The sequence below is a fragment of the Oryzias melastigma genome, linkage group LG15, assembly GCF_002922805.2.
Source record: "Oryzias melastigma strain HK-1 linkage group LG15, ASM292280v2, whole genome shotgun sequence".
Classification (NCBI taxonomy): domain Eukaryota; kingdom Metazoa; phylum Chordata; class Actinopteri; order Beloniformes; family Adrianichthyidae; genus Oryzias; species Oryzias melastigma.
Genome location: NC_050526.1, coordinates 24,070,213 through 24,080,870, shown reverse-complemented (window position 1 = coordinate 24,080,870; position 10,658 = coordinate 24,070,213). Strand labels below are relative to the sequence as shown.

Genomic DNA, 10,658 nt, shown 5'->3' with positions numbered 1-10,658 from the left:
AAAGCTCTACAGAAGACTTCCAGTAGTTTGGAACTATTTCAAGGGTGGATATCACACCAGAATGTCTAATTTTATCCCATTTAAATTAAAATTGTGCTAATTATTGTTATTATTATTATTATTATTATTTTATTCAAAAACAATGTTTGTCAATTTGTCAATTTGAGACCTATAACAACTCCTAAAGGAGGAACTATTGTTTATAGAATTGTAAATTACTTGGTAAAAAAAATGTTGTAAATGAAAATTAATTAATAATTCAATAAATCCTGTTTAAACTTTTTTTTACTTCTAACTTTTACAGGATTTAGATAAAGATTCACTTTGTTTCTTTTTAAGTGCATAAGCTATTGTGTAAAAAAAAGAGCCTATCTGTGACCTTTTTTATAATTTGATGTTGTTTTTGTTTCCCTGACTAATCATCCTTAAAGATGTTCTTAACTGTAACAGCATTTCATTGACTTTTGCAGTTATGTTTGTGTAAATGTGTATAAGTGAAAAACCAAATGTTAAAATAAAAGTGGAAAAAAAAGATATTCAAAATAATTGATTAGCATTGCAGTTAAATGCTTCACCTGACTTCAATAAATATCACATTCACAAAATATTAATACTTGGAGAATAGTTTTAGAATAATATTGTCTTTTTTATGGTCTCATAATGTATTGGGCACAAAAAAAAAGTTCCAATTGAAACTCTGCATTTACTGGATGCCAAAAACAAAATTATTCGTAAATTACAACTATGACAAATAAACATTAATTCACATTATTTTTTTATATTTATAATAATAATGTTGTTTAGTAAATACAACATACAACCTTAGAAGAAAATGATAAGTCATCTGCAGCTATATAAAGCTAAACAAGCCTTACTCCAAATAATATAGGATGCTTTATTCAAAGAGAAATGTCATGCAAGGTTACATTTATTTTTGTGAGGATTTTTTTTACATTTTATAATTCTATTTACTATAAAATATACAGAAAAATCCCCTATCCTTATACTACTTGAGAACTTAGTGGATGGTGTAATAGAGCTTTAGTACATTTAAGTGCATTGTCAAGTAAGGAAATGCTCTAATGTATTTACCAGTGTTGGGTGGTGGACAAAAGGCTGAGTGCAGAACACAAGTGGTGAGCAACCTTTAACCATGATGTAGAAAAAAATAAACTAAAACCTTAGGTTTCCATGTTAAAAAACAAAGTGCTTTCATCCATGGAGAAAAGATAATTGAGACTCAAGAATACTTTTAGGTCAACTGGACCAAAACTTGAACTTGGCATGCAAGTGTTTACAAAAATGGACAAAGCAAATCACATGTTTTGAAAAATCTTGGTGCGCAGTGAGATGTTGCAAAAATGTTTGTTTCATTAGCACTCGCATGTTGGGCGTGCTATACTAAAAAAACACCTTTGCAAACTACAACAAAGTAGCAGGAGCAAAAATGTGAGAACAAAATTAGCTAAATGTGGAAAAAAAAACAGCTCCAGCACCTAGAAATCCTTTATCCTAATACAACAGCTTCTGCTATGTCTGCCAGGATCACTGTGCCAAAGCTTTCTTGAGAAAACAGAGACAAATAACAATGCATGAATCACACAGGTTAATTTCTAGTGAAATACAATGAAATAATTTCAGTTTTCACAGATGAAAAAGTACCATAATTTTTGTTGCGTTTAAGTCGCAATTTTTTTGTATAGCTTGGCCAGGTATGCATATAAATGACTTCTTTACTATGCATTTTTTTGCTGCTGAGACTTTTACCCTGGAACTATGTGTTGATCATACAGGAATCAAGGGCAGAATTGATCAAAAATTCAGTATTAAATAGATTGTTTTTTATAATTTAGTGCTCAATGAGTGACATGTCCAGTGAGTATGCAGGCCATAAAAAACAAGGATATTTTCAGCTTCCAGGAATTCTGTACAGATTCTTATCATTCTGCAACAAGAGGTGATGTTCTTGGAAAGATCTCGCCACAGAATGTTTGTACTTTTAAAAGGCACCTGTATTCTTCGTCCAAAGCATATGACTGACCATACCATAACCCCACTGCCACCATGGGCCACTTGACAACCAGATCAACTCTATCTATGTGAAGTTTTGCACTGCATGAGGCAAACGGTGGTCACACCAGATAATGACTGTTTTTCTGAGTCCCGAGACCTTCACCCACCCACAATAAAACAGAACGGCACGTTTCAAAGTGGCCTTACTGTGGCCATTCTAAGGCACACCTGTGTAATAATCATGCTGTTTAATTAGCATGTTGATGAGGCACACCTGTGAGGTAGGATGAATGATCTCAGCGAAGAAAAAGTGCTCACCATCACAGATTTAGACAGATTTGTGAACAATATTTGAGATAAATTGTGATTTAAGTAAAAAGAAAAATTTTCAGCTCTTTGAATTAATCGCACGACTAATAGAAGCAAAAACAAAAATATTGCATTTATATTTTTTTCAATTTATTTGGGATCCAACTTTAATTTTATATATTTTTTTTCCATGCATAATGAGTCGCTTTCACTTTAATCCAATAGTATGCTATAATATTGGTAAGCCTTTGATACAATAATAAAAAGTTTAAATTTGCATATATGGATATACTTTTGATTGAAATATGTTGTCTTTTTTCAGATATTTCTTGTTTCGACATTAAATCAATACCTTTTTTCTTTTATTAACATTAAATATTATTAACATACTTTTTATAAAACAGGCTGTTTGCAGTGTGTTATTTTCATTGTTACACCACAAAAACGATATATTTATCTCATTATAATTTTTTTTTTATTTAATTACAAAGCTGGGGGTGGTTATAAATTTATCTGACCCAAACTCTTCTCTCGTCCAACAGTTTGCACACTTGACTTTCACCACAGCCATACCACATGCATCACTTTCTTTCTATAAGCACTTCTACCAAAGACGATTGTTTTTAAATACTTGGTAAATATATAACATATTTATTTTTACATACTTCTTTTCTAGGACTGCGGTGTGAGGTTAAAGTCAACGAGTGTGTTTCAAACCCATGCCAGAACACTGGAAGATGTATTGATGGGCCTAATCAATATCACTGCTTGTGTCCTGTTGGCTTTATTGGGCTCCACTGTGAGACTAACGTAGATGAATGCATATCAGCACCTTGTCTTCATGGGAGGTACAGGTTCTTTTGCAACATTTAAGTAAAAAAAAAAGACCAAGTTATAAAAAATAATTGCATAGAATTATATGTAATTACACCCGCTTTACGTGCATCAAATGTTAACATGTGTCATATGTTGGCTGATGTGATGGCCTCACAGCTTGTCTTTATGCTGTTTAAATCACAATCATTAATCAGTTAAAGGGTAATTACTACTCTGTTCAAAGATTACATCTTTTGAACAGAATTTATGCGCAGGCTGTGAAGCAAAGTAGCATTTGGAGTAAATACATATTAAGTTCTGTTTGTGCATTAGTACAGTGTGAAGAAATCAATTCTGACTTCCTCTGTTGTGACTTTTCAGCTGCGAGGATGGAATATATTCATACACTTGCCTCTGTGAACCTGGGTGGACAGGCAACAGATGTGAAACAAACATTGATGTGAGTGGAGATTAATTAATAAACCCTCTGGGTGTTCTCCATAAATGTCAGGAGTCTTTTGCAGTCTTTTTATGGTCTTTGGTATCATTAACTCTATTGACTTTTGTACTAGCTTAGTCAATTGCACTACTAGGATCATGTGAACTTTTCAACAGAAAACTGAATAAATCAGTTCCTTATACAATACCTAATTGACTTCATCCACAGTTTTTTGCACATGTAAAATATTGATTGATTTTACTCTTCTTAATGAATAAACACATAATCTACTGTTCAAATTCATTTACATCCAGAATAATTCTTTACCACTAATTAATATTTTTTTTTGTTATCCAACATTTGTCATTAAATATCTATGATGACTTCTAAAATAATGTTTGTTGTTTATATCTTCTCATTTGCAGGATTGTGTTTGTGGTCCCTGTTTAAACGGAGGCTCATGCATTGATCTCATCGATAAATTTGCATGCTTCTGCCAGGACGGCTACACTGGGAAAATGTGTGAAAATGATGTAGATATCTGCAAGGACACAGCATTTAATGCCTCATTGTGTTTTAATGGAGCCACCTGTCTTGATGGGGAAGGAGCAAACTTTACATGCAGGTGAGATCGCCCACATTTTTATTAATATTTAATACATTGACATTCAAAGATTGTTCATGGTCAGAGATGTTGCGAGGTGCTAAAAGGAGAATTTACATTGTCATAACTCATTTGAAATCATTGTTACTTAACTCACAACTTGGTTTGTTTCATCAAACTATCATTTGTTTTCAATATGAGTCTGTAAATAAAAATTAAAGAATTAACTTTTTGTTTAATTATTCAACTCTTGAGAATAGTTGTGGTATTTAAATAGATTAACAACAATACATCATGTAACCAAACTTAATTCATCTTTTTGACTGATTTCAAAGTTGAAATGTTTACAATTATTTTAATGTTCACATTTGTTTTAGATAATTTACTTTTTATTCAACAAAAATCTAAATTCTTCAAAAAATACCAGCACAAATGCAATTTAAAAGGTAAAATGCTTTATATTTTAAAGTGTATGTAGATTGTTATTCATTAAAGACCCACGTCAAAGAAAACTTTTGCCGTTTTTAATATGTTCTTGTGAAATATTAAGATAATTAAGCCTTATTAAGAGTGTTTCCCTATTTAAAATGTTGTGAATCAGGAGCAGATAAAAAATGCATTTTGCAAAAGATCATATTTTTGACATGGCAAATACGTTGAGTGGGACACAAGCTCCCAGCTCTGAGCTCTCAGCAGTGGGGAAGGGAAAGGGGGGTGGGGTTGCTTTGCACCAACAGTCTCACCCACAACTCAGACAAATTTCTAATGAACTGATTGCCGCTCTGTAGAAACTATGTCATATAAAATGACAGGTTTTTAGATTGTGACTTAAAAATGATCAGAGTTGGTCTTAAAAGTAGTAGTAGAAAACAGTTCTGTTCAGTATCTTACATAGATGATGTTTTACTTCTGCTCCAAGTCTCATTTTCAATACAACTTTAAAACTAAATTACAATAATAATCCTTTTTTTGCATCTGAACATTTTTGTATTCTGTGTATTTGAGCATACAGTTTTGTTGCTGGTTTTGATGTTTGAAACCTTTTCTAAGTAACAACAGCAGCTGCAGTATTGGTATCTTTGGAAAGCAGTGGATCAGTCAGTAAAGTGGAGGTCAACCAGTTTTATTGAAGCTCTAAACTCAATTGTTGCCCCCTTTTGTGACAACAGGGTTTGGAAATATTGAGAAATATTTCAAACGTTTTGCAATATTTTTTCTCTTTGCTACTTCTTGAGAAGTGAATCCTTCTATTTGCAATAGGACAACATCTTGAAGATTACGTTTTACTACAGTAGTTTAAGCACATTTAATTATTATTGTATTTATTTCTAATCAGATATATAGCAATCAGATTCACTAAGGTTTTATGTTGTTCAAACCTCTGCCTCCTTTGGTTTGTTTATTGGGTTGCCTTTGTAAAGCTCTGTGAACAGTCATAAATTGTTTTTGACTGTGAGAAAATGGGTGAGAAAAGTGTTGGAAATACGATCCCCATTTCCACTGCATGAATGTTGGCAGCAATGTGGGCAATCGATCACTGAGATAAGCCTGAGATTTTGTCTCGCACATCCACTGTCTGGGATCTTCACTCAGAGGCTGCTATTAAATGATTCCACTGTAACTTAAAATCAAAGCTGTGTTAAATGATGTGTTGTTTTTACAGTGCTGTAAAATGTCTTTACTCCTTTTAGATTTTTTTTTCTTTTTTACAAATATTTGTCTTGTCTAAATAAATCAGATAATCTAATGAAATGTGTAATACAAACTGCCAAATTATAAAAATTATTTAATTTATTTAGAAAGAAAAAAAAAGAGCAAATCTTTTTAGGCCAGTGAGGAAAAAGGAAGTGTCTCCTTTTTTTTTTTTTTAGCACATTTGAAAATCTGGATTTAGTTTAAAGTTCTGCATCTTGCTGAATTAGGAATTGCTTAAGAAGCTGTCTAAGTAAAGTAAAGTCCACAAAGCACATGGAAATATCAAACACCATTAAATATGAAAAGGTATGAACAGTCATTGACACGTTTAAAATTGTAATTCTGTTTTATTTGCTTAACAAATGTTGCATTTTATTGTTGTATTGATTCCTCCCCAGGGCTCCCTTGAAAAAGAGGTTTTAAATCTCAATGGGATCCACCCCTGGTTAAATAAAGGTTAAGAAAGAAAAAAAATCATTACAAAACCATTTTAAGAAGTGTTGGGCTTGAGCAAACTGCACTCAAAACCATTTTTCCACAAACTTGAGAACATTTGGGCTAATATGAACCTTTTAGGAAGTTATGACATTGAAGGAAAGAGTCAACGTATCCAAGAGGTCATAAAAACACCTAAAACTTGATGTTTCTGTTGGCACAGAACAAATGCTTAGTTGAGAGTAGCCCTCTATGCAATCTTGGTCCACAGCTGCATTAGCTGGAGTTACAGTTTGTGGTGGAAAAAGTTTTCTTGTGTCAATTTTAAAATTTTGATTTGAGGCTCTCTCTAGGATAACAGGCAACACATCTCCTCCAAATGACCCTTTATAAAACTGTTCCTGCATTAGAACCATCCTGGATAAATGAGAGTCTTCGCAAATATGTCAGAGTTTATGATTTAACTGTAAGAAAGATACTGGGAAGAAGTTGAATTCATGCGCTGAGGTTGTTTACAAAAGGTTACGGTCTGTAGATTAGGTTTGGCTAGAGTCTTCTTATTCTTTAAAGCACATCCAACAAAAAACTTAACTTTTGTTTTGAGAAATGGAGAGCACATAGAAAATTTAAATTTGTGCCATAAATTCATCAGTTAATTACCTTTATCCATTGAGTTGTTATTATTATTATTATTATTATTACCAGAAAGTTTACCATACATATATAAATGTTACAGATTCAAATTTGACAAATCTTGAGGGAAGTCCAAACTTCAACCAAACTATGCTTTTATATTTCTAAAGTACTAATGTTAAAGGTACTTTTTTTGTTTTTACGTGGGTTTTTAATGTGTAACCACATTTATTAGATCCAAAAATATTAGACTTCTACCATAAAAAATTGAAAATATTTTTTTACATTTTTTTTTCATTTACTCTTGATTCCTAAATAAATGAAAAATAGCTACAAATAAATGACATGTTTTGCTTTTCAGATATATTAAATTACTAATTGCAGGCATTGTAATTTCACAAGGTTTTTAATTGTGTAGTTTTTATTGTAATATGTTTTTCAATCACCACCTTGCATTAAAAAGCTTTTACAGTGATTTTTTTTTTGTCCTCTTCAAAATCATCCTTTTTTTTAAAGGATCCAAGAGTCTTCACTCCTTAGAGAGAAGTGTCAAATATTCCGTTTTCTATTAATAATTTTCACATTTAATATGATGTTTTAATATGATGTGGTGCAGTCCTGTGCAGGGATCATCATTTTTGTGGATGCATTTTTTCCTTTTTTCTTCACATACAGCTGTTTGAAGAACGTGTTTTTCCAGAGCTGGCAGAAAGTTGTAGGCGTTTGCTTTTAGCAGATTCTAAAGCTGAAAGTCTCCAACTATCCTTGTGCACAATTTTGTCAGTTCTGTGACCTCTCCTCAGTAAAAGTTAAAAAATGAATCACTTTTACCAGGAATGTTCGGAACTAATCGGCTAAAACTTTGGATATGAAATAATGATCACAACATACTAGATGAAAAAAACTTGCTTTAAGAATTCTTTTTTCAGAAATATTCCCAAGACGACTGATTTATTTATTTATTTTATTATCTTTTTGTTAATGTTTCTTGTTAATGGCTGCATTGCAGTATCATGCAGTCATGTGTAACATAGGGGCAGCCTAGTTCATTCACTTAGTACTTACTAAGTCATGGATCTGAGGCTAAAACATGTTTTTTAGCAAAGAAACATGAGAAAAGTTCATTTAAAATTCACTTGGATGGAGCTGGATAAAAACCCTGCTGGTATATTGGCTTTTTAAAAATTCACTGATTCATCACCTTCTCACTTTTCTGATTGAAAGCTGTGCCCTCTACCCATTAAAGATCCACTACAGATCAATTTCATTGTCTGTAAAACATGTTTTTGGTTCTGCCTGCTCTATTTTAGTCTGTCCTTCAGTGAACAAACATACACTACCTCTTTGTTGTGCACAAATGGTAAAGTATTTCAGTCTCACTGCTGAACAGGTTAAAGTTGCATTATCTTGTTAATTAAAACAACATGTAAGGTTAAATAATTTTAAGCCCTTTTTATTTGTTTTCAATTAAAAATGAATCTCGTCTCATACTAACCATGTTGCATTTAAATTTGCTCTTATACACGGGTCCTTCAAATGAATTATTCGTTTTTAATTGCTGACTTGCTATCTTTTGAGTGATGAAGTGTGTCTGGATACAAGGTGTGTGTAAAAAGAGTGTCCCAGTTTGACACGGTAATTCTCTGGGTGCCTTACAGTTAATTATGTTGTCTAACCTTGTGCTGATGCGCTGCCGCATGCTTGTTGTCATTATTTATATGACAATGACTGCTGCAAACACCAGAGAGGCACGCTGGTCCTTCTCATGCCTCTCGGGCTTATCTGCTTACATGGTGCTGAAGATGCATGCACTGTATGTTGCCCAGTTTTAGCTCAATAAGTGCTCTCTACGTTGGTTTAGCATAAACAGATGGATTTGAATTAATGAGGACATGGAGGGTTTTGCTGCTTCACATATATAGAAAAATGCAATCATGTTACCCTCTTGTGTTTTTGAGTCTGTCCATAATTCATGCAAATACAGATCAAAAATCATGTTTTGATGAATTTAAATAAAAAAAATATAGTTTAATTTAGTATATTTTCCACGCAGTGTAATATTTTTTATATCTTACTAGTATTTTGAGTAAAAAGGAGAATAAAAATATTGGTATAGATTCTTGAGTAAAAAACCTCCATTACCCATGAAGCATACAGCGATGTTTTATCTGCATGTTCCTTTTAAGAAGGTATAAGTGGTGCACATCAACAGCGTAAATGCTCAGGAAATGACTTCAGAGAACACTCTGTTCTGTCTGTGATGGTGTTTGGAGTTAAAACCTTTGGTCCATTTTCACATTATGTTTTATTTCATGCCTGAATTCAACAGATCCTATAGTATAAAGATACATATTTCTAGTTTGAACTTAATAATTTTTTTTCACCCTTAAATAGGTTTAAGATGCTTTGACTGTAAACTCAGAATTCATTTAAACAGACAGATCTAAGTTTTTCTTAAGCAGCTTTTGTGATCAGGCTTGTTTTACATTCACAAAAAAGTTTTTTTTTTTTCTTTAAATTTTAAACATGGTAATTATCAAATCCTTGTGATACCTTTTTTTCTCAAGTTGTATTCTATTGCAGCACTTACTTCATTTTTTATTCTTTTTTTTAACTACTTTAATAATACTGTTTGATTGAGATTTTCTCATTTTATCTTTTTTTTATGTCAACTTAATTTAGTATATTCACTTTTGAAGTATTAATATCCATAATGGTCAGCAAGTATTAAATTTACATCAGAATTTTTTGAGAATGGGAATTGACTTTAGGGAGCTACTACGCTGGAACTCAAACAATATTCACGCCTGACAGCATGCTAGTGAAAATCTATCTTAAAACTGGTCTAAAAACCATAAAAACCAAAAAATATGTCAAATATGATGATGATCACATCAGGGAAGCTGTGAACTTCTGTCTCCTGGGTGGGAGCAGTGAGACTCCAGCTAGAGTGCATGCCTGTCACACCTTACACGAGTAAATATATAATCATGTCACAGTTTGGAGCCTTCAACACAAGTCCGACTTTTTTTTTTTTTTTTTAAACCTCTCCAGCGGTTTCCCTTTTTTTTTTTTTTTTTTCAAGAATGTTTATTTTCTATTCCTCTTCACTGCTCACTCAAATGATTTTCAAAAATGTTTGAACAATTAAATTAAACCAATCACTTGTATATGGCTTAAGAATAAATAAGGTTGCCTAAGACTTTTTTATAAGTACGATTTGTTGTTTCAAGCTGTCCAGCAGGTTTCATGGGGGATTTCTGTGAAGTGGATGTTAACGAATGTTGCTCAGCTCCCTGCCATAACGGTGCCGTTTGCCAAGATCTTATTAATAGCTACGTCTGCCACTGCAGGTCAGGTGAGTCACTCAGATATCTGGAGATTTTCTCAATTTACTTAGAAATGAGGCAGCCGACGCTGTTTTTTCCTCCTCGTAGAGGTTTGCAGCCCATGAGCATGAATACTAAAACATAGCCTGCATGGTGAGACATGCCGGACTTTTGAAGTGAACAAGAAGGCTTCAGTGTGCTCCTCTGCCTTATGTAAGCTGGAGTCAAACATTTGTAAAATATCTTAATGCGAAAAAAACATGTATAATTGACTGATAAAAAGCCCAAAAAGGTCACTGCTATGTCTTCATACTGTAGTTCTTTCAAAAGGATTTCGAGGAAGCCTAGTTTTCTCCAGGGAAAAATTTGTAGTCATATACTACAG

The 10,658-nt window shown here is 32.7% G+C and overlaps 2 protein-coding genes across 2 annotated transcripts in view; both read left to right on the top strand.

Annotated features, from left to right (window-relative positions):
- LOC112161618 (eyes shut homolog) overlaps nucleotides 1–3,204 on the top strand; it is a 97,288-nt gene extending 94,084 nt beyond the window's left edge. The window contains exon 29 of the mRNA XM_024296895.2: nucleotides 2,999–3,204. Within this exon, the coding sequence (XP_024152663.2) occupies nucleotides 2,999–3,195 (197 nt within the window). The 3' untranslated portion in view covers nucleotides 3,196–3,204. The remainder of the gene's footprint in view (nucleotides 1–2,998) is intronic.
- A 319-nt stretch (nucleotides 3,205–3,523) lies between these two features.
- eys (eyes shut homolog) overlaps nucleotides 3,524–10,658 on the top strand; it is a 91,501-nt gene continuing 84,366 nt past the window's right edge. Inside the window, exons 1-3 of the mRNA XM_036215525.1 lie at nucleotides 3,524–3,598; nucleotides 4,003–4,202; nucleotides 10,178–10,302. Of these exons, the coding sequence (XP_036071418.1) occupies nucleotides 4,096–4,202; nucleotides 10,178–10,302 (232 nt within the window). The 5' untranslated portion in view covers nucleotides 3,524–3,598; nucleotides 4,003–4,095. The remainder of the gene's footprint in view (nucleotides 3,599–4,002; nucleotides 4,203–10,177; nucleotides 10,303–10,658) is intronic.